At 41.5% G+C, this 23,858-nt stretch overlaps 3 protein-coding genes across 5 annotated transcripts in view; 2 read left to right on the forward strand and 1 right to left on the reverse strand.

Annotated features, from left to right (window-relative positions):
* Window positions 1-208: 208 nt before the first annotated feature.
* On the forward strand, window positions 209-4,128 carry LOC125301964 (docking protein 5-like). Its single transcript, XM_048254864.1, has 6 exons — window positions 209-608; window positions 1,224-1,331; window positions 1,718-1,832; window positions 2,278-2,394; window positions 3,267-3,456; window positions 3,650-4,128. The coding sequence occupies exons 1-6, from the start codon at window positions 543-545 to the stop codon at window positions 3,768-3,770; spliced, it is 717 nt and encodes a 238-aa protein (XP_048110821.1). The 5' UTR covers window positions 209-542; the 3' UTR covers window positions 3,771-4,128.
* A 1,426-nt stretch (window positions 4,129-5,554) lies between these two features.
* On the reverse strand, window positions 5,555-17,417 carry nat8l2 (N-acetyltransferase 8-like 2). 3 transcript variants are annotated; one of them, XM_048253864.1, is made up of 2 exons: window positions 17,307-17,417; window positions 5,555-7,694 (listed from the first exon to the last, which is right to left on the reverse strand). In XM_048253864.1, the coding sequence occupies exons 1-2, from the start codon at window positions 17,341-17,343 to the stop codon at window positions 6,988-6,990; spliced, it is 744 nt and encodes a 247-aa protein (XP_048109821.1). In that variant the 5' UTR covers window positions 17,344-17,417; the 3' UTR covers window positions 5,555-6,987. The 3 variants fall into 3 exon arrangements, with proteins under 3 accessions (XP_048109821.1, XP_048109820.1, XP_048109822.1); XM_048253863.1 differs by having other exon boundaries at window positions 17,298-17,417; XM_048253865.1 differs by lacking the exon at window positions 17,307-17,417 and adding an exon at window positions 16,974-17,273.
* A 1,009-nt stretch (window positions 17,418-18,426) lies between these two features.
* Window positions 18,427-23,858, forward strand: part of slc12a5a (solute carrier family 12 member 5a) — a 180,806-nt gene continuing 175,374 nt past the window's right edge. Inside the window, exon 1 of the mRNA XM_048255271.1 lies at window positions 18,427-18,875. Within this exon, the coding sequence (XP_048111228.1) occupies window positions 18,713-18,875 (163 nt within the window). The 5' untranslated portion in view covers window positions 18,427-18,712. The remainder of the gene's footprint in view (window positions 18,876-23,858) is intronic.

Raw genomic sequence — 23,858 nt, forward strand, 5'->3', positions numbered from 1 at the left:
GCTAAGGGTTTCTGTTGTAGCTATATCATCAGATCTCCTTGGGTCTTTCCGTTGAATGAAAGGTCACGTTGAAATTAGACAGGACAGCGTGTAGCCAGAGTGATAACATCCATCTTGGCCCGGCAGCTTTTTTAAAAACCTGGCAAGCCGTGACATTCCTTGAGTAGGAGGTTTCTTGCCCTGTCGAAGTTGCAGGAGTCACTCTATCTCTCTCTCCCACCCTCCCTTGCTCCCACCTCCTCCCAGTCAACCACCCTGTGGTGCGTCTCCCCCTCCTGGAGTCCCTATCTGCCTACAGGGGTAGGGCAGGTGGGCCGAGTCGGGACTAAATCTGCCTCCGGTGCCAACTGTTGCTCTCACAGGCGCTGCTGACACCATGGAGGGCACAGCCTAAGGGTGGAACAGAGAGGTGAAGAGCCACGAGAAGAAGGGAACTAACCTAGAGCAGTTATAACCAACGTCTGAGGATACGCTCACTCACACACACACACACACACACACATGCGCAAGGTGCGGACACGCTCACAGAAATACAGTACAGAATGGATTCAGAGTTCTCTGACATTCTTAAACAAGGTTATGTGAAAGTCCGGAGAAGACATTTTTGGGTAAGTAAAAACTGTGCCTCTGTGTTTGTTGTGTGTGTGTGTGTGTGTGTGTGTTGTCTGTATGTTTTTTGAAAACTAATGAGAGACACAGAAGTGAGAGAGAGAGCAAGAAGAGCAAGGAGAAAACAGCTCTGTTTGTTGTTTGTTATGACTGCATCCTGTGTCCACACAGCGTGAGGCTGCTGGATCATACTTGTTTGGCTGCTATTTGTGTGTACTTCCAGTGGGCAGCTGTGTTTATCACAATGTCAATGATTAATCTGGAAGAAAGACGTCAATCATTAATGTATTCATATCTCACCGTGTTACGAAACTGGCTTATGATTTAACGATAACAGTCTGATCCAGGTTGAGAAATATCCAGAACATTAGCACAATGTGACTACTCAGATAGAGAAATATTTGCCTAAACATGCTATACACTATATCATTCACCCAGACTTCTGGTTTGCTTGTTAAAAGCTCTATACATGTATTATATCAATACAACTCAATTAATTTATTAAAAATCCTCCTGGCATTTTGCACTTAGGTACTATAGTATTGCTTTACTTCAATCAGTGTAATTAAACAAAATGTGATGATTTTAATGAATTACCTTGTATTCTCTGACAGATCTATCAAAGGTGCTGGCTTGTGTTTAAGAGGGCTTCCAGCAAAGGCCCAAACAGACTGGAGAAATTCCCTAATGAGCGAGCTTCCAACTTCCACTGCCATCAAAAGGCAAGGCTATCATCACAAGATGGCCATATGACATAAAAAGCTCCCAATATAACGTAACTCAGTCCTATTCAGCTTCTGGTATACCCCTTTTATCTGGTAACAAATAGACAAATAGACCATGTTAAGATCTGAAGAGTTTGGTTCCAAAACGCTATATCCACAATTTTAATGTTTCATAAATATTCTTTTTACATTTTGTTTTCCAAGGAATTTCAATAGAAATGTAATTGGGTATTGTTATTTGGTTTATCTTTACTCAATCAAAACAACACAACTGCAATATCATTGATATTACGTGAAATACACAATTCAATAGCATGACTTTTTAATGATTTTTAAAATAGAGATATTTTTGGAACCAAACTCTTTATCGTCATCTTCTTCAGGTAATAGACTTGACAGATGTCACTGATGTCACCAGACCATCAAAAGAGAAGAAGAAGAATGTTTTGGTTTTGACATTCGCTGATGACAGCACACTAACCTTTACCTGTGACTCAGGTGTGTGGACCCGACTATTACTATTTTTATGTATTTATTTGTGCTTGAAAGGTGTGATTTCTACTTAGGTTCAAGGGCTGCTGGGTGGTTTGTGTGTAGGGATAAACATTTGATGAGACAAGAACCGATTAGGGTGTTTTGCTCATTTGACAAAGCCTTTTAATCAAAGTGAGTTGTAGATCTAGTTTGGCAAATACTATTTATCTGAATCTGTTGTCGTTGTTAACAACTCAGCTGCACTACAGACATTTTACAGCTGAATATAGTTCACACAAATTACCCTTACTCTCTCTCTAGTGCCTAGTGCGTCCATCGGTGTCATCTTAAGTTGTCATGTCTGACTTTCATTAGCAAGCATTTGAATGTTGATATGGCATTTAAAATACTTCCTCTCTCTCTCTCTCTTTGTGTGTGTGTGTGTGTGTGTGGGGGGCTGTGTGGTCAGAGAAAGAGGCTGCAGACTGGCAGAAGGTCCTCCACAGAGAGTGTGTTCAGAATGGGATGCACTCCCTCAGGAGTGGAGAGCCAGACCTGCTGGCCTCTTCCCTCACACAGCAGTGCGGTGAGTCCGGCACATACAAACATACCTCCTCCAGTTTCCAAACCAGACAACGGGTCCTGGACCAGCAGGTCTTTTGGATGTAAACCAGATCTGGCCAAAGCTCTGGTTCCAAATCAAATCTAGCCCTGCTCATCCGAATCTGACCTGGGTCTGGAAGATGTTCTAAACCAAATCTGGGCCTGGTCTCAGAATCTGATCTAGTCCTGATCCAGCACAGATCTTTAGGAGCGGCTACACCACAACTGACCATGCTCTGACAGATGTTACTGAACCTGAATCAAATCTGGTCTTGATCTGCCAGATGTTCTGGTTCTAAACCAACCCTGCTTTGGGACCACAGGTCTTCTGGATGTCAACTAGGCCTGCATTTGACCCAGCTCCAACACTGATCTTCTGAATATTAGATCTCTGGCTCTTCTTGATCTACAGATACTCTCAGATTTACCTCTAATTTGGCCCAGATCTAGGCCAGAACTAAGCCAGCTTCCATCTGTGACACACTGAGTCCTGGTTTCAGAACTTGATACATCAGACTGCATGTCTGGCTATTACTATCCATTACTGTGGATTATTGCAAATATGCTGGTTAATAAAACTCTCCCATTCCCTAGCGCACAGCTGAGGCCTATCTTAAAGGCACTCTGTCTGTACTGTATCTTTGGCACATACTCTGTATAACTCAACTACCAGAGATGTTTCACATTTCTGTTTTGATCTGATGTTAATAATAGGATTTGCTGTCTGGAAAGCATGCTTAGACAATATTCACATAGTCTTTGCTATGTGCTATACAAATATAAACCTAAATACTGCATCAAATGTCTAAACAAACCAAGGCCAGCCTGAGTGTGCTATCTATCTTGCCCCTCCAGAGCGCTTCCGTGTGTGTCTACTACCTTGCAAGGGTCTGGTGACGTCGGGCGAGTGCGTTTTGCAGGTCGGCTTGGAGGCAATTTCCCTCTGGGAGTCACGGAACCCCAGTCTCAAATTTGCGTCCTGGCCTTTGACGTCGCTGAGACGCTTCGGACGGGACCGTACCTGGTTCACGTTTGAAGCGGGCCGGTTGGTAGAAATTAGTCTTCTACACCATGTATCTCAGTATCTCTCTCTCTCGTTCAACAGTGTTATATTTTTTACCTATAATCAGATATGGGTCATTTCTGTTAAAGGAGCAAATAGTTCTCTGTTGCACTTCAAACAAACTTTAGTGAATGAGTGTTAAGTTCAATTCTGAAGTCTTTTCTGTCTCTTCTAGGATGTGTGAGACAGGAGAGGGCCTCTTCAAGTTCCAGACAATGGAAGGAGAGGCAATCTATCAACAAGTGCATGCGGCAGTGCAGTCCATCGTACAGCAGCAGGACTGCCCCTTCAGGTAGCCCTGTCCACTAGCTTACCTGTCTGTCCAGGTGAGCCTCAGGTGTGCCCTCCCACCTGTCAACCCCCTGTAAAATCGTCATGGCTTCAGGCTCTCAGGAGAGTGTGCTGAAAACATATTTTCTCAGGATCAATGAGGGCCACATATGAAGGTGACTTCAGAAGCAAACCCATGGTCCAGTCTTGTAAATAGAACAACCTGCTCTGTTGTGTGTTCACCATCTCCCTCTAGTGGATAGACAATGCATCACTCAATAACTGTTGGCAACAAACCGTGTAATAACCATTGCAAAAAGTATTGCATTACAAAAGATGATGTTATTTTTCCTTATGGTTAATAAACTGTGTTTTTAAAATGTGCCACAACATTATTTGATCTATTGATTGTTAAATTAACTTTACAAATGTGTCATATTGTTCCTGTATCTCATGAATGTGAATACCAAAACAGACTTATAACACATACAGACTATAGTGTACCAAACAAAGCACAGTTGTAAAATGTTAGAATCTGTAACCCTGTACAGTTTTTCTCAGTTGCTTTGCTTTATTTCTCAGATCAGAATTGAAATTCTCAAAACTTCTTGTTCAAACTCCATATCATTTTATCACTTGTAGACATCATAAAAGCAATTTCTCCCAATCTTGAACAAACAGCAAATGCTTTAGTACATCCATACCAGTGACTGTGTACTAATGTCTTATTTCATCGCTTGAGTCATTACATGTTGTCATAATCTGTCAAGGATATAGGCTATGTGGCCTAACAGACAGGAACGTCAGAATGTATAGACCCTTTCAAGAGAGTTCCATTATCAGCATCATAGTTGGCCCCACAACACTTCCTTTTTAACATTCCATATGTTATCTTAATGCAGAGGAAGTAGATTGGGGCCCAAATAGAACGTTCAAGCATTGTTTTTGTTTACCTTGTTGAAAGGGTCCATAGAAAAATGTACCTATAGACCCTTTCAACAATAACAACAAAAACAATGCTTGAACGTTCTATTTGGGCCCCAATCTACTTCCTCTGTAGGAATTCTCGAGATATTCACAGAAAACTGTGTCTGCCCTACCCTCCTTTCGGGGGTCCAGTCCAGCGGGGGGGCTACAGATCAAAACGAAAAATGATGGTTCCATGCTATCCATGTGGGGTTACATGCCCACCAAGTTTCGGGGTACCCCAGTCTTTCAGTGTCCTGGGAATCCTTGACGGAAAATGTGAAAAGTGAAAAAGAAAAAGAAAAAAAATCTGACTAAACCTATATGACCGCCGCTTCGCTGCGTGGCGGTCATAATAATGTGTAACTTTGTAGTTTTGAAATGGCTAACCAACAAAAAAAGTGCTGCCTTGTGCATTCTTTATTAGAAAATATTTACATAGTTGCCTGTCATATTGGCAACATGACGAAGCAGTTTGACTATCTTGTTTGTACAATGGCTTAAGGACTTTCTGATTCATTCATTCTGATTGCAGAGTTATATTGACATAAATACTTGCTTTTGAGGTGTAAACTAAGCATTTTGAGCAAGATACGCGCTCAGGTAATTTTGTGGTGCAGTTTGCACTAATTGTTTTCAGAACTGTTGTGCAAACATCAATGACAATTCGAGAAATGCACAAAATCGACTGAGAAAAACTGTAATGGCTTGTGAGAATTGGCTCCCAATGATTATACTATATGCTATTTAATTGTTAATGCTACTAAAAACTACTCTGGTTAACCTAATTTTGTTTATAAACGTTTACACTTGTCATCCAAAAATAGACCAGATTGTCCTTTAATGAAGTGTTAATGAATTGCCTTTTAATCTCAGTTCAGTTTTATTTATACAGTGCAAAATCACAGCATGGGTCATCTGAAAGTACTTTTCATAGTATCATATAGTTTCATATCAAATCGTTGTGATAGTCAACCAATCAATCAATTCAAACTTGGAATACAGAAAAAAACGAACTAATTTGAGAAGGCAATTTGTGACAGTGACAATCTTCTCTATTAACATCATTGTTTAATTTCTGACATATCACTCAGTTATATAGCAATATGATTCTGTGCTGAAGGCTGATGTCAACCCCCCTGAGGCTGTCCTATGAGATGGCACCAGTTTCAGAACATCTGCATATACTATATATGCAAATGAGCAGCATATATATTGGACATGACCCCTTACAAATAGAATAAAGAATGAGGTAGGCATATTAGTGACATTGGTTATGTCTATACTAGAGTCAGGCTCATGAAAGGTTTTGATTATGTCATATTAAAACATTTTTGTTAATCTAGGCATATTAGTGACATTGGTTTTGTCTACAGTCAGGCTTATGAAAGGTTTTGATTATGTCTTATTAAAACATTTTTGTTAATCTAAGAAATTAAAATGTACTTTGATCCTTTTACAAATGTATTAAGTAAGTCAGGAAGTCATTCGCACATCTACAATATGTTTCATTGCTCAACACAAAAAAAAAATTGTTAGAATAGAAAGCATTTTCTTTCACTTTTGTATAGCACTTTGTAGGTGGCACGTTCTACAGGCATCATTGAGTTCATTGATAGATTTAAAGTCTGATTAGCTTTTGTTTTGAGTCAATGTACGTTTTTTGATACTGACATAATTACATCATGGTGGAGGCCATACATTTCCATCACAGTTTGTATCCAGTATAAGGATCATTGTGAATTGCAATAACATCTTTCAAGGTGTTTCAACACTTTATTATTAACATGGCATAGCATGATTTTTCATGGTACCTTTAAACTCTTTCTCCAACAAGGACTTGTCAAGCCACCTCTGCCTAGATTAATTAACTTGAGGAAGTATGTTCAAATGTCAACTGCCTGCAACATGACAGAAGGATCATTTCTGGATGTATGGGCTCCATCTTAACTACGACTCAGGATACTGCATTATGACATTCTTACAATAGGGAGGAATTCTACTGGTACTGGTCCAAATGTGAGCCACCCATTATCATCCTGTTGATAATATTTCAGGATGACAAATTCTTACCACAGGGAGGGATTCTACTGGTATATTATGGACAGTACAATGTGGCACATCTCTAAGTACTGGCACAAGGAAAACATCTGGTAAACAGACATCTACATTTAAACACAGCTGAGAGGATTTCCTTTGAACTAGCTCGTCCATCAGCTCGTCCATCTAGTCCAGGCTCAATGCTGTTTGCCAAATCACTGCCTGCTGGCCATGAGGTCACAGGGGTTTCTCCATCCTCAGAATGGTGACCCTGGTGAGGTTGGTGACCCACTGCGGTGACTCTGTGGTGGTGTGAGTGTGTGTGAGTGTGTGTGAGTGTGTGTGAGTGTGTGTGAGCGTGAAGCCCATTTTCTCGTACAGCGCCACCGCAGCCCTCTGCGTGGAGGTGGTTTCCAGGGCAACTTTGGAGAAGCCACGCTCCTTGCAGAAGTCGATGGCGGTCTGGGCCAGTCGGTATCCGAGGCCCTCGCGGCGACACGCCGATGACACATTCATGCGGAACAGCTCGCCGTACCGCTGTCCACTACCCGGCTCCGTTTTACCCGCCACCGCCACCATGCCCATGCACTCGGACCGCCCGTCCACCTCTGCCTCCGCCACAAAGAAGCTGTTGTCAGGATCGCTGAGGTAGCTGCGCTGGATGTCTCGCATGTCTGTGCGTAGTCTCGCCTTGACATATCCTGCATACAGCTCATAGCTGCAATAATACACCAGTGCGAGCCAGGCCCCACCCGTGCAGGCGGCGAGGACCCAGCCACCCAGCAGGTATCCCCCCACACACAGGAGCAAGGAGAGCCCCATGTAGAGTGGCTGGCTCATAGCATGGGTGAAGGTGGGGTTGATGTGCTCCTCAATCCCGTCACGAAACAGAACTCTGATGGCATCTCCATCGCTGGGCCGGAAGCGTCTGATCACCACATGCACTGCGGGAAAATACCTGTTAAGGACACTGTAAAATGCTCTCACATTCTTTGGTTTCTGATAGGACTGCAACAATTAATCGATTAGTTGTAAACTATTAAAAATGAATCAGCAACTGTTTTGGTGATCGGTTAATCAGTTTTCAAGACCATAGAGTTGGTTATTTCTTGGTTTCCTTACTGCTCTGTGGCAGTAAAGTGAATATCGTTTGTGTGTGGAAAAATGCAGACATCAGCTTGGGCTACTGAAAAGTGGTCTGATACTTTGCTGCTTTCTTTCTTTCACACCATGGCCCCGAGTTTGGCAGCGTATTTTTGCCGCTAGTGGATGCACACTGTGGCCAGAGCGAGTCAGACGTACAAAGTGGGCAGAGTCAAGCATTTGTTAATTAATAAAAAGATTTTGTTAAAGCCGACCAATAGCTGTGTTGAGCGATACCTTTAAATGGAATGCGTCAGACGATATTATAGTAGCATTTACAATCTCAATATTGTTCCGCATCTGATCTGAATACTTTTTCAAAGAATAATATGTAGCATTTCTTCTGCTCTTCCAAGCAATTAAATTCTCAAAAACATGGTTCTAGCTTTTCAGACCTGTTTTAAATACCACATCACATCAGACCAGTCTGTTATTTTGTTAATCCATAGCAATACGATTCTGAGCCAAATATATGATATTACATATTCACTTATGAGTCGTGCTGAATCACATTTAATCTCCAATGGATGGGATAAGCTATAAACTACTCTGTGATTATGCCAAAAAATTACCTTATTTTTTATTTAGTATTTATTGGAAAGACGTGCAAAAGAGATGAATGAACTGGATGAATTGACAACACCGCACACTTACATAGAAGATTGCCTTGATTCATATTGGTCATGCATTAAAATACTATATTAGACTTACTATCTGTAATGGTTGGAAATAATGTTGTCAACTGATGTTGTCTATGTAGGCCTAGGGCTGGGACGGTATGGATGTTTTCTTACCGCGGTTGGTAAGCAAGAAATTACCGCGGTTTCGCGCTATAGGCCACGATTTATTCATGACGCTTATGCGAATGTTAATGGTGGGCTACCACACGTTTTGATGGCTGCCTCAGGTTTTAACAAAGGTAGGCTACTGTAGGTCCTAGGGTAGCCTAGACCTACATGTCGCTGTTAAATTCTTAACAAACTAGAATATATTTTTTAATTCTTTCATGAACTAAACATGTATGACTCACGTTTAACGTCTTTATGTAAATCGAGTTTGAACGGAGAGAATAGAAAAGTGTTACGATTGTGCCAGTTCTCCCCTACTCTCCCATAATAAACAAATGGAATGTTGGAATATTGCTCCCCAACACAAACGGTCGGGTTTGCTTCATTTTGATCTTCTTTTGATGATAAGTTTTGTTTTGAAAACGGAGGGTTAGCGTAACTGTGGTTCTCTGAGTATCAATGTCATAAGATTCTTCATCACATCACATCATGACATTACATAGGCCTACTAGCCTACGTGGACACATGTAGGCTACAGGCAATTATAGGGGGATTGGACTTCATGCTAGCCACCTGCAGACGTCTAAGTTGACTGCATAACGTGATTATCTCTGAGATTCTGCTACGTTTTCAAACCGGAATTGTGCATATGTCATGGTTGAAAACGTCGATGTCGAATCCCCCAAATGTTTCACTTTTTTTTTTTTTGCGGTGATGACGGTGACGAGCTCAGACCCGCGGTAGGTGTCACGTGACCGCGGTATTGCGGTTACCTTCCCAGCCCTAGGCCTACAGTATGTACAGTACAGTACAGTACGTTTTGTAGCCTATGTTTTAGAATAAGTGACGATACTTTTGAGCGCACTCCTGTCTGCCTGGCCAGCATGTTCTCATACACCTATTTTTCAGTAAGCACTTAGGCTACTGTATGAATGGAAGAGAGTGGACAAAGATCAAAAAGTTCAAAGATAAATGACAACTAGGCATATTACCTGATTTAAGTTTGGGTGCCTAGCCATAGATTTCTAGATCGGTCCGTTTTCCATCAAGTGATAATCCATCCATATATAGCTTAGCTTGCAAAAAGGGCAATCGTTTGCACATTAGCCGATTCTATATACCAGCAAAATGGCGTAGCCTATTTTATATTGGAAACTGAGGGTGGGAATATAGACTAGCCTACTAATAAAGCGGAAGCACCAGCAAGCAGTAACCTACAACACATTTTTATTCTAATATTCTCATGAACTTGAACGGTCAGTTTGGTTAGATAGGCCTATTTAATTAGACCTTCTATTATTCTAATATTCTCATGAACTTGAACGTACAGTTTGGTTAGATAGGCCTATTTAATTAACGATTGTCACGCATGAAGTTGAGATTAGAGATTAGCTTGAATAATGACATGAAACCTCTGAACTCCAAATATTAACACATCACTTTAATGATACAATGATATACTGTTTTTGACACCCTGCCATGATGTGTAAAAGATTTCGCCTAGGTATTTTGGCTATAGCCTACTGTCCTGCTTAGCTTTTCACATAGGACAGCAGAATGTCCCATTCTTAGGATAAAGGGATGTTTACATTTATTTGTCGATAGATGCATGTGGTTGCATGTGATTGGTTTATTTCAATTCACTTCAACAGAGAGGTCTCGCCCATTTCAAAGTCCCCGCCTTTACGTAGGCTACTTTTCCCATAGACAGTAAAAGAAATGGACACAGTCACCCCATAGACTTTGAGGGAGGTGAAGTCAATGCTTATTGTACTGCACAGATGTTGCACAGCCACAAACTGAGCTTGAGGTAGATGGGACGTGAGCAACCTGTGTGAAATTTGTAACTCATCTGGTAGCTGCGCCGAGAGAAATCTGAATCAAGGGTGCTTTCCATTGCCTGTATGATTCGTTATTTTTTACATGAATCTAGTTATACCTTGTTACCCCTACTTCATTATTTAACTACATATACTTTCTTAAAGTATCCTAGTTGTTTGTGGATAAATGTTACTTCATATGAATTCACTTGCCACATTCCGAAGTAGCCTACTACCAATCCATCAAAACATTGCTGAAATATTGGTTTCCGATGCTTTCATGGACTCTCCCTTGACTGTATGCTTCCATGTCCCCCCATGTACTTCCACCCGATTCACTGCGAGCTTCTCCTGACTATACGGTCATTTCTATACTGTGCAACAGAAAGTCGCATGGTTATGACATCATTGTTAGCCTATTTTTACAAAAATGGCTGCTATGAGGCCATAGCTTGAGATACAAGGTAATGGAGCATTTTATGAATTGTTGTGTTTCTTTAAATATAAACAATTGACAAATCGAGTCTTTAAGCATTTCAGATGTAAAGTTATTCGCTGTCAAAGTGACACCAACATGAATGGGGGTCAATGGAATGCTAACTGCAGGTGAAGGCTTATTAGCCTCAGAGCCTCCCACAGGGGGTAAGCTTTCGGTATGTTCACTTACACCCTTGGACTTTCTCGTTAGCGCTACTGCTTCACCCCGAGGTGTCATTGGAAGATTTGTTTTTATGCATTCATAATTCCGCCATGCCCATTTTAGAAATGTATGTTCTTCCGCCTTGTGCTCAATATTCCGGTCGGCTAGTTCCGGCTAATTAGCTTCATTGGGATAACACAGCAGAAGAGGATGGAGAGGGGTCATTCCACATCAATTCAACCAGGGCCCACGCACTTAGGTCTCAAAAAATGTGTACCTATGTTACCCAGGAGACACACTGTAAAATTAATTTTATGTAAGATCAATACTTTCCAAGATACAGACAGTTTTACGGGGGAAGGGGGGTGTTCTCCATGATCCCTTCTTTTTAAAAACACCAATTTGACTTGTCTTATGCAAATCTTTATTTTTTATTTACCACCCTGAACATGGGCAAAATGCACCATTGGGATCAATATGTTTTATATAGAGTTACCACAGTGCCACCTGTAGTTGTACAGAGTAACCTGTGGTAACTCTATACAAAACATATTGATCTCAATGCATAAGACAAGTCAAATTGGTGTTTTTAAAAAGAACACTAATGGTTCTAAAACTACAGCCCTTTGAAGTTTCAAGTCATTTTAATGTGGTGAACAATCCTTTTTGTTCAACTTCCAACATTATTGGCTCTTTTGGTATTTCACACACATTAGTGAAACTATGTGAATAAAAGTAAATTTTCCTGTTGAATTAAACAATCCAATCAGATCAGACATATCTTGTGTAATTTCCCCTCTGCAAAGCTCTGAAAATGGCTATAAATTCATTATGTGAAAATACATCATCACCTTTGAGGGCTTCTCATTCAAAAAGTATGTGACGCAAATTCATCAGATTTTTTTTCCACTCATATATGTATTATAAGGTAATTTCCATGCATTAACTTTGGTTGTTATCATTATCATATTTTCAGAGCATTTTTTAAAAATTGGGCTTGATTGTCAAAAAGCCTGTTTTCATCTTCTCATTTTACCACGTGGACAGTTAATAGGATTTTTTTTTTAATTTTACCATATATCATTCTGTATGTGAGGATCATCTGGCCAAAATTTGGGCTTGTTGCGGTTTCTTTATTGAGATAAAATTTTTGAAACATATTGTCTATAAATCCACTGAATTTGTACTGGATCTGCAGTACCACTTTGCACCACATGTGGTGCTCTTTTAATTCAATGGAAGTCAATGGAAGAGTAAGAGAGTCACTTGTTTGTTGCACATATCCAATCTAAACACACAGTTTATTGTTCATAGTTGAATTTCTCCAAATAAGTATTGCAACAATAACAACATACTACTCATACATAAATCTTATTTAGAGAAAATAAACTGATCTTTAGAGACAGACTGGACATTCTCAGCACAGTATGTCACTTAGGGTTCCTAACTTGAGGATGAAGCCAGTCATCTCAATAGAACTCTGCTATCTCAATGTATTGCAATGGATGTACTGCTCAACGGGAAGTTCGGACCTGGTTTGGACACAACACGGGCAAAGATGGCATCCCCCATGTTTGCGTGTGGATTAAGGTGAATATCCAGAGAATGTGCACTTTTTTTCCTGAATTGTGTGGTCATTTTACTAAATTGTCGTCTCATTTTACTAAATGTGCTATCAATTTAGTAAATCGTGTGCTCAATTTACTAAATTGAGAGCACAATTTAGTACAACAAGCACACAATATACTAAATTGTGCGCACAATCTAATAAAATGAGACCACATTTAAGTAAAATGAGCGCACATTCTCTCTCTCCTTACCAAACATCTTGCAATGACACCTTGGACTCCATCATGTGCACTTCACTTTTTGGTGAAAAACTAAAGTATATATGAAAAATGATATTACATATTCAAAGGTTTCATCACCACAGGTGTATCAATCAAGCACCATGCAGTCTGCGTTCATAATTTAGGTGCTTTATTGTATACACCTGTGGAAAGGGACCTGACGAAACACATGAATTGACAAATTAATGCTAATCGGGATAAAGGCAATTGTTTTGGGAAACAATTACAATGGCAAAATGATAGGCCTACTGCATGATACATTTTGCATTATGATGCATACAGTCTTAGAAACATAGGCTATCTATGATTAGAAAGCTATACCGGATTGTTGAGTCCTATAGGCGCCATATTGCTGGGGGCAAACACCTTACTGTCTATGGCAACAAACACTTGCCAACAATCAGAGACACCAGTCTGATTTCCAGTCAGAGTCACATGTTTCTCCATTGGCCTCCAGTGATTGTTGCCCCCACCAATAGCGGCGCTATTAACGTAGGCCTATATAGCGCGGGAATGATGCCAAAAACCTCCCTTCCTACCATCCGGTGGATCCATCAAATGTCATGTCAAACGCCTACCAGCACGTTCATTGCTTTATCATGCAACAACAAATGTGTAGCTACCTCTCCGGAGGTTTTGTTTTTGGTGCATTTTGTCTGTTTGTCTAAAACCTAAGACAGTAGAAAATTATAAACATATCGTAGCCTATAGCCAAATTTAAACTAGATGTACCGCATAGCGGTACAAAATATGACCGCCGCTCAGTCCTGTACATCCGTTCCGCGAAAATAAATCACACTTCAATTTGTCTCCATATTTTACTCCATCCCCCACTCTTGAAACTTTTGTGTATGCTTGTTTGGCATGCCTGAGTGTGTGTGTGCAGCTGCACAGAAAGTACCCTACTGGTGCTGAAAAGGTGAATAGATTGTAGAATAGCCAAAGAAGATGTAGAATTGTTATAAAACCTTTAAAATCTCTAAACAATCACAAGTAGGGCAGTTCATCACAGTTCATCCATTGCAACTGGATTGATGAAAGGTCACTTACACCTGTAGGCTACATTGTATTTGGGAAAAGCAAAAGGTATCAGCATAATGTTATTTTTTTTTAAACATTTTTTTTTATGTATTTTAAACAAAAACATCTCTGTCAGTTCCATGCCGTTTTCAACAGCTATCAAAAACAAAGGTCATTTTGGATGGATGGATTTTTTTTGTGAATGTTTCTTCTTCTACATAAGATTTTAGTCATCTTTAGTTCATGTAATACTTTATTGTCAATGCACAAATTAAGTAACAGTAGTCTGAAACGTTATTGTTAATGCACAAATTAAGTAACAGTAGCCTAGTCTGAAACGAAATGCTGTTTTACATCTAACCAGTGGTGCAAATAACTGACATGTCCAAATGGGCCTTGATGAAATGCGTCGCTAGACTGTTCATACACATTTTAACGGGCCAAAGTTGAAGAGCTTTTGTCCGTTATTGTTAGTGCAAATATAGGCTGATTCATGTTCCCTTGCATTGTTTAACTGAGGTCCATGGCTAGTCTGGCTTTCATCAGACCAAGCTCAATCTTTTAAGAAATCAAAAAATAAATAGCGGGCAGATCAGGCTGCAGATAGTCCATAGGCACCCGATATTGTTTAATTTTCGATTGAGATATACACGCTCTGGCTATTCTAAATGCAAAATGCATCAGGGGAGTTATGACAAAACGGTAACTAACAAACTAGATCCTAATAGAAAGCTGTTAGCTTCCCTAAGCTACAGGTAGGATTATAAGGTAGGCCTATTTACAACATAAATTGTCAATAGGCTATGCTGGCGACACAAATAAAATCTCCTTTGGAAACCAATGGCTTCGCCTTTACAGTATCAAACAGACTTAAACTGTCATATCGTGGCGAAAAGTTGTAATAACATTCACGCAGCTCCATGAGTCAATGAAAGCGCGAATGAAGTAGCCACTTCTAAATGGGACCCACTACACAGTAGCTTAAGGTGTTTTGCTAAAGCAGCCATAATGAAATGAAGGTGTCATTGTTTGGATACTTCACACACCGCGTGCTTTTTAATTTCACAGACTACAACTACCAAGCTGTAATCAAAGCACATCGATTCCCCTCTCACACCCTGCACGCTTAAAACAAAATAAACAGGCGTCTCAGTCTCCCGCATGTATAGGCAAAACTGTATCAGACCCGGTGTAACGTTGGTAAATCTTCCATTGCACAGAATGATTTTGTAGCACGCAATAAATGACAGTCGAAGATACAAACAGTGCTGCTATACATTTGCTTGGTATAACCGCATTTATAGTTTTCTACAAATGCAATAAATCAAATGCCTCCATCACTCAACCAACGCTAACGGTAACATTACCTAGGTCCTTATTGATATTACAAGATTAACGCACCCTGCAGTAAAAACCAAGCATGTCCGATAAACATCCTCAGATTTATTTCGGCTTCAAGAAGAAATGGGAATTACACTTCATGTGAACATCGTCCTATCCTTATTAGATGTTCGCTCGTGAAATACAGTCCTTGTATGAAGCGTCCATTGTTTTTCCAACCCACTTTTAACTTCCAACAAAATTACGTCTCACTGCAACGATCGCCATCTAGTGGACAAGCGACTACTTCTACGCCAATACTGAAAATGCAGCCATGATGATGATGATGATTTTTTTGGCTTTCTTTTAATCCTACTGATTTTCATTTTTACCGGGGCAAATCACAAATGAGTGATTATGAGCCAGGTTGATGTGGGCCCTTGAGACCAACATACCATAAAAGATTCACAGAGAACTGTGTCTGCCCTACCCTCCTTTCGGGGTCCAGTCCAGCGGGGGGCTACAGATGAAAACGAAAAATGGCGGTTCCATGCTATCCATGTGGGGGTACATGCCCACCAAGTTTTGTGTACCCGGTCTTTCAGTGTCGGGAATCCTTGTTGGTGTGCGTCACTAAATGTACACATAAATTATTTTATTGTAAGGCCCCCATGAACGAAAGTACACAAAACTTGGCATGCATTCAGAGGGTGTCATAATGATCCTACACTTTTAATTTCGTGCAGTTTTGACCTTGTCAGCCAGAGATATTGAGATGAAAACACCTAATTTTTTGCTTTTTAATTTTTAACTAGGTGGCTATACATGAAATAAGTGGTAATGGGATGGGTTGACATGCCCCTTAAGACCAACATACAAAAAAAGGTGGACCTCCTAGGCCCTACAGTTCTCGAGATATTCACAGAAAACTGTCTCCGGCCACCTACAGGCCAGTTGGTGTATAGTAACATAAATTAATTTATTGTGTGGCCCCCCATGAACGGAATTCCACAAAACTTGGCGTGCATACAGAGGGTGTCATAATGATCCTACACTTCCAATGTCGTGCAGTTTTGACTATGTTAGGTCACAGATACCTTCAATTACAACACCTCATTTTTACTTTTTTGTGTTTAACTAGGTGGCGCTATACATGAAATGAGTGGTTATGGAATGGGTTGACATGGCCCCTTGAGATCAATATACAAAAAAATGGTCCTCCTAAACCCTACGGTTTTCGAGATATTCACAGAAAACTGTGTCTGCCCTACCCTCCTTTCGGGGGTCCAATTCAGCGGGGGGGCTACAGATCAAAACGAAAAACGATGGTTCCATGCTATCCATGTGGGGTTACATGTCCACCAAGTTTCGTGTACCCCGGTCTTTCAGTGTCCCGGGAATCATTGACGGAAATTTGGGCATGCGAAAAAGAAAAAAAATCTGACTAAACCTATATGCGGCGGTCATAATAAATGCGAATTTATGATAAGCCTGTCAGTTCGATTGGCGACCCACAGTTGGATAAGCAGGTCCCTCCGAACAGTCTGCATTGCTACACTGAGGGCTTCTCTGTCTGCTGATGTTTTGCTCAAAGGTCCAGGCAGTAATCCAATGAATAACAATAGACTGAGCAAAAACTTACTTTTCCTCGAACTTCCCCTTACCCCTGTTCCAGCTTGATTGAATCAGCTTACTCAAACGTTGTCTTGATAATTCAAAGGTAAATCGATAGATGTGGCGCTGTCTCTTTGTTTGAAGACTTGTGGAAAAACTGAGCGTGACCAGTAACTAACCATGAGTCTGCAACATTTAATAACTTATGTTCGAAATTCACACGCGTCTTGGTAACTCATGGAGTGCATGACATAGGCTTTAGCCTACTCTGGACACAATTACCGGCACATGCACACAGATGACCCCTGGACTCTGGTTATGTTTAACAAATCACTTTAGCAGAGTTAATTACATTGCTTACATTCCACGTCCCGACTCTTCTTCTTCCCTTCCAGCATACGTGGGGTGGACACAACGAAAGCGCTATCGCCATCTAGTTTGCAAAGTGTTGCACTAGTTGTCTGCCACAGCTTTGAACCACGCATGGGTTGTACCAGAGCCCTTCTACGGACATTCTCTGGTTGTACAGACTAATCGCTGCAGTAGCTGTATCCCACGCTACGCTATGGGAGGTCCTTTCCCGCCACATGGAAAAAAGCCTACAAACTTCTGAGATAATACATCGAATTTTTGAGAGAAAACAATATATAAAAAGTGCAATCACGAGATGCAAAATCTCAACGTTGTGACTGGGGGAAAATATGTGACATAATGTGAAACAAACTGATGGTTTTTCAAATCTTTTTATCTCAAACTTTTGACATAGTATCTCGAAATTCTGACTTACGCTATACTATCTCAAAATACTGACCTAAAATGTCAACTTACCAGGCCTATCTCAGAATTGTGATGTCTTTTTTAATGTCTTTTTTTAGCATGGGCTTCCATACTAAATCGAGTGGTATCAATATGTAGCCTGGTTTATAGTTTGTAAATGTAATAAAAATAATGTAATGTAATAAATATAATAAAATATATTCCAGACTCTTCAAGGGCCCTCCCTCCCCTTGGAGCCCTAGTAACCAGTAGGCCTACTGGTTTTTACTCCCAGTTCGCCCCTGTAAATAAGACGAGATTTCCTTTAATTTTTTTTAGCAAATTCTGTTTTTTGTTGTTGTTGTTTTCATAGGCTGGCCAGTGCCTGGCGTAGGCTATGCCTACTACTAAACGACGCAACGCATGAACAAGCCTACAAACAAAATGTGCCGATCGTTAGCCTGCACATAGCTGATTGGCCAATAACATTATTGTGTAATGGTATATGGTATTAAACGTTACAAGGCAGCTACTATGTCAAGATATTTCAAATCCAATAAGCAGCCTAAATGCAATTAAAAACGGCATCCTTAAAATTGTTCTGTCACTAGGCTATGTCAACACGAAGACAATAATTCCAGGTATTGATTCATCCATAGCACCTTTCACCGGCTCTAGGACCCGGATGCGCAGCTGTTCCCAGACACCGGTTGATGTAAAGCTCACCACTCATTCAACATCCCCTATCAGCAGACAATAAGCGCGCGTCTAGGCTGGGACTCGCGGGCAGGGGCAATACAACACTCCCTATATTTGTGATGGAATTGGCCTTCACTGCTTTCAGATTGACTTGTTAGCGTGTAATAGGCAGTGCTGTGTGTCCGGTGGGATCTGCCGACATCTGCATCCGCGGACCGCGGCGAATTCCTCCACCGCGCTACGCCGGGGAAACAGAAGCCGCGTCGACCGCCCGCCCACTCGCCCGCCCCTCTACCGTGAGGCACCGACATCATGAGCCAGAGGTTCACGGTGACCGCTTTCTCCAAGAGTGACGGCGACCGCTGCACGGCAGACATGCAGGGCGAAGTGAACCAGCTGTTCGAAGGGGATGAACCCACGCCGGGCGCATCACACCAAGACGGCGCTACCACACTCAAGGAAGACGCAGCCAGAGGTAGGATTTACAAGTTACTCAGCAGCCTACCTGTGGTCCAACATACTTAAGTACATAAGTCCGATCTGCAGACTGGTAGCGGAGTCTTAGATGCCTGCCGGGCATGACTGTCAGTCTGTTTGTGTGACTGGAATTCTAAACGACACATTGTTATTCCGCGAAGGTCTTATACATCTGCATCTACAGGTGCATTAGACAACACACACAACCTCTGTCTCTCCTCTAAGACAACGAGATGTATCTGCAATGATTTAACTTTGTCCTTAATAATGGCAGAGATAGGGAAACAATGGCCGAGATAGGAAAATAATATTTCTATATGGGTTATTTCTTTCAAAATAATAAATGGAGACTCTTGGTCAGAACCACTCATCAAATTGAACTGCATTTTTGGAATATCTACATGTAGGCTATGATGATGCTGTTATGATGGGCAACAGATAGCACAGACTGATGAGAGTGTTGAACCAGTAAAATGATTCCTGGTATTGGCCTTGGTTGTGCTTTGTGGTTGGTCTGTCGGGTCAAAGCCAATATAGGGGTTGGGTTGCGGAGGGAGAGCCAGAGATGCATGAGTTTGCAGCTTCGTTCTGCAGTGTCAGAGACAAGCCTATGGGAGCCTTCCAGGGTAACCATATGTGTGTGTGTGTGTGTGTGTGTGTGTGTGTGTGTGTGTGTGTGTGTGTGTGTATTTGTATCCTTACAGCCCTGGATGTCAATGACAATTTACCAGCACATAATGTCCAGCACATGACCCACAGTCAACCATGTTAAATCTGTTGGAAACAAAGAACTTAGTATGCATCTTATTAACTAACTGTGTGTGAGAAGAATCACTCTGAATACTGTTACTGTAATAAGAGGCGGTTTCATCAGAGACTTAGGTCAGTGCCCAGAACGGTGGTATCTTTAGGACTGATTTGACTCTCATTTTGCCCACTATGCCAGCCCAGTAGTAGCAGACTGAGCATCAGGTCTAGATCCAGGACCTATTCTAGACCTGTTCTAGTCTAGATCCAGGACCTATTCTAGACCTGTTCTAGTTCAGATCCGGGACATATTCGGGACCTGTTCTGAGCCACATAATAAGTATAGTATAAGTATATATACTTTTTAGATCCCGTGAGGGAAATTTGGTCTCTGCATTTAACCCAATCGGTGAATTAGTGAAACACACTCAGCACACAGTGAACACACAATGAGGTGAAGCACACACTAATCCTGGCGCAGTGAGCTGCCTTCTTCAACGGCGGCGCTCAGGGAGCAGTGAGGGGTTACAGGTGCCTTGCTCAAGGGCAACCCGCGGTTACAAGTCCAGAGTGCTAACCAGTGGGCCACGGCTGCCCAATAATACAGTAATAATACAGTCAGACATCACTGATTTTAAAGTGTAATGCCAACAGACTGACTTAAGGATGTAATGCCACCAGTTTGTATTGTGACCTACACAGACCATGACTTTATGTTAAATGTTGTTTGTGATCAGATATTTATGGAGGGGAACTAATGACATAGTTGAACTGTACACTGTGCAATTGAGACAGTGTGGATTATGAGTAAGATGGACCTGATGAAAGCTTTTTCTTAGATTAAATATTTTTGGAATTTTGGCATTTCTTTCTTTCCACCAGAAAATGTGAAATCATGACATGTAACAATGTAATTAACTACAATTTTAGCACTTTACTGATAATTTATTTTCACAAACCTCAATGTCTCACATTCTTTAGATAGGGAAATAAACAACATTTGCAGCATTTGGATTTTTCTATTGTATCACGGAACCTCCTGTAGTTCTTACAACTGGTAATATCATAACACTCCTTCAACTCCATTACTGTGATTCTTTTAGCTTCTTGGGCCTTGAGCTCAGCCGTATAAAATCTAGCACTGTAGATTTGTGTGTGTGTGTGTGTGTGTGTGTGTGTGTGTGTGTGTGTGTGTGTGTGTGTGTGTGTGTGTGAATGTGTGTGTGACTGTGTGTGTATGTGTATGTGACTGTGTGTGTCCATGCATGTGCGTGTGTGTGTGTGTGTGTGTGTGGTGTCACAGGCACTCTCTGGAGACCCTGTTGATTGGCCAGCATTGCAGCTCCTGATAGCTCTCCATTATGAAGGGGTCCATGGAGCGCACTGATTCATTTTTATGCCGTCTCTCACCTGTCAGAAGCACACAGAGAAGGGGCCGCCCGGGGACCTGGGGTCTGTCCGTCATACACTCTGGCACTTACTATGGGGAACATGCTGTGGCAGCACACACCAGCTCCTCCACACTCCTCGGCCGTCCTGTCCTCCCTCTCCTCCCCTCATCTCCTCTCCTGTCCTCTATCTTCTCTCCTCTTCTCTCATCTCCTCTCCTGTCCTCCCTCTCCTCCCCTCATCTCCTCTCCTGTCCTCTATCTTCTCTCCTCTTCTCTCATCTCCTGTCCTGTCCTCCCTCTCCTCTTCTCTATCTTCTCTCTTCTCTTCTCTCTATTCTCTTTTCTCATCTCCTCTCCTGTCCTCTATCTTCTCTCTCTTCTCTCATCTCCTCTCCTGTTCTCTATCTTCTCTCTTCTCTTCTCTCATCTCCTGCCTTCTCTCTTTTGTTCTTGCATTTCCTGTCAACTCATCTGTTTTCTTTTCCTCTCCTCCTCTCTCCACTCCTTTTGTTCTTCCCTCCTCTCTCCTCCCTTCTTTATCTTCACTCTCTCTCCTCTCTCTCTCTCTCTCTCTCTCTCTCTCTCTCTCTCTATGAAACTCATCTTAATCCGTTACACCTTTGTCACAGTCAGGGGGAGCTAAACTCCATCTTCACTCCCCCATGTAGGAACTCAATTACCAATGTGTCCACGTGTTCCACTGAATATGAGGAGCCGTTTTGGAGGCGTGCACAGGCAGTCGCCAGGAGACAGAGCAGCCTTACACGATGAGAGAGAGTGAGAAAGAGTGTGTGTGTGTGTGTGAGAGAGAGAGAGACTCTCGTCTCTGGTTCAGCGGCAACAACGTTTCCATGGCAACAGCAGCCTTCACATTCTCCGATCAGAGTGGAGATTGGTTGCTGTGAGGACAAGGATGGAAGGTACTGAGTGTGATGTAAACACACATACACACACACTCACACAGAGGTAAGAGTCAGTCAAGGACTCAGTTGGTACCTTTGCCCTAATCAGCCCCAACCTCCGAACTACAACAGACCAAGACTTTGACTCTGATTTAGCCTTTAAATAGCCCTGATTTGGCTCTGATTTGGCCCTGCTCTGGTCCTGCTCTGGCCCTGCTCTAGCAGTTCGAGATGTGCGGCTGTCTTTCCCACAGTGTGACAGAGTGCACATCAGACAGGATTGAGTGTAGAGCTCAGCTCTGAATCTCCCACCACTCCCTTCCTTTAGCCGCCAACCATGAGGCAGCCTCGGGCTACACACACACCACCGCAGATACCTATGAATCTGTGAAGTGCAAAACAGTATAGTGTGTGTGTGTGTGTGTGTATTTTAGGGATGCACTGTTGTTGATACCTGATGCCATTCTCCATATGCATACTCATAAAATTGTCAGAATATGGAAAATGGAATAGGAGTTTGGGGAGGGGATTGGTGAGATTGCTCTATGGAGTTTTGTTGGTGTTTGGTTCAAGCAGCTGTTGTAAATGGTATATTCTATTTAAAGTGCATTCCGTATGATAAATAAAGATGGCAGAGCAGTCGCGTTACTTGGCTGTGTTTGGTGTGTCTGTTAAACTTTATTTCACTTAGAGATGTTTTGAAAGTTAGTGAGAAATAGACATTATTACTTTCCAATAATACAGTTATTGTAATAAACAATAATGTTGGGTATGATGTATCAGTTGTTTGTCGGTCTGTCAGGTTATGTCAGCTAGCATGCCAAACACGGCGGAGCCGGTGCCCATACAGTAGCTCATATTTCGAGCTTCATGCCTGCTATTCAGAAAACCTATGGGTGACGTCACTGAGGGTTTGTCCACTTAAGGAGTTTATGGACGGGCATTGTTGTTATTTACAGATGATTCTTTAAACCGCTTCACACAAGTAGAACCTCAGCTTGACGGTGGCCTCTAAAAGTATGTCCATGACGAGGATTGAAATGTTGTGCAATGTCTGAATATACTGTATGCAAATTGTTTCCATCATCTTTAATCTTTTGTGAATCAAGAGTTCATTACTACCCCCTGTAGCTAATGGAACATCTTTGCGGATTAGAAGATGCACATTTCAAGTCTTTCCAGTTAGGATTTCTTATTTGAATAGTTAAGATACGCATTAAAAAGTTAGATGGAAACCTAGCTTGCTGCTCTTTATTGATAGAGTGAGGATAGCTACATTCACCGAGGTGAGAGACAGGATAAATAATGAAGAAAATGGCCAACACACAGTGTATGAATACACATGTACAGTAGTAAGTGTAAGGGAAATCAGAAGCAGACACATTCCAGGGGTTCAAAAGGCACTCTAACATGCTGCAGCAGATGAACAGTTCATCATGAAATGAGCAAATGTCAGGCACAAGCTATCATATGTGTTTCTATGATAATCCCTGGTAAAGCAGCTACAAAGTAAATGAAAACATTCTGCATAGATATTCAGTTTTTGCATGTCCGCTTATTTTAGGTGTATGTTTACATGTCTCTATTCATTCCATACATCAAGATATTCACATCCAGTCTTTTCTAGTAGGTAAAGCAATTTCCTGACTATAAACATGCCAAGTTTCAAAGCTCTCAGAGCTTGTGTGATTGATCTGCACTAGTTTATATGCCTTAACTCCCCATCACAGGACAGGCTATATTTTAGTCCTTTTTTGGTTTTGGGGTGTATAGCAATATCTGTTAATTTAACAATCTTAGCAGTAAAATATTTTTAGCTAAGAATCCATTTCATATATGGGAGACCTTAGAGATAAGGAAAAACATTGTTGGGTTTAGTTCTACCTCCGGTAGGGGTATCTCAAAAATGTGGGGCCATTGTCACTAGCCTTTACTCTCCTT

Source organism: Alosa alosa, chromosome 10 (assembly GCF_017589495.1).
Source record: "Alosa alosa isolate M-15738 ecotype Scorff River chromosome 10, AALO_Geno_1.1, whole genome shotgun sequence".
Lineage (NCBI taxonomy): Eukaryota > Metazoa > Chordata > Actinopteri > Clupeiformes > Clupeidae > Alosa > Alosa alosa.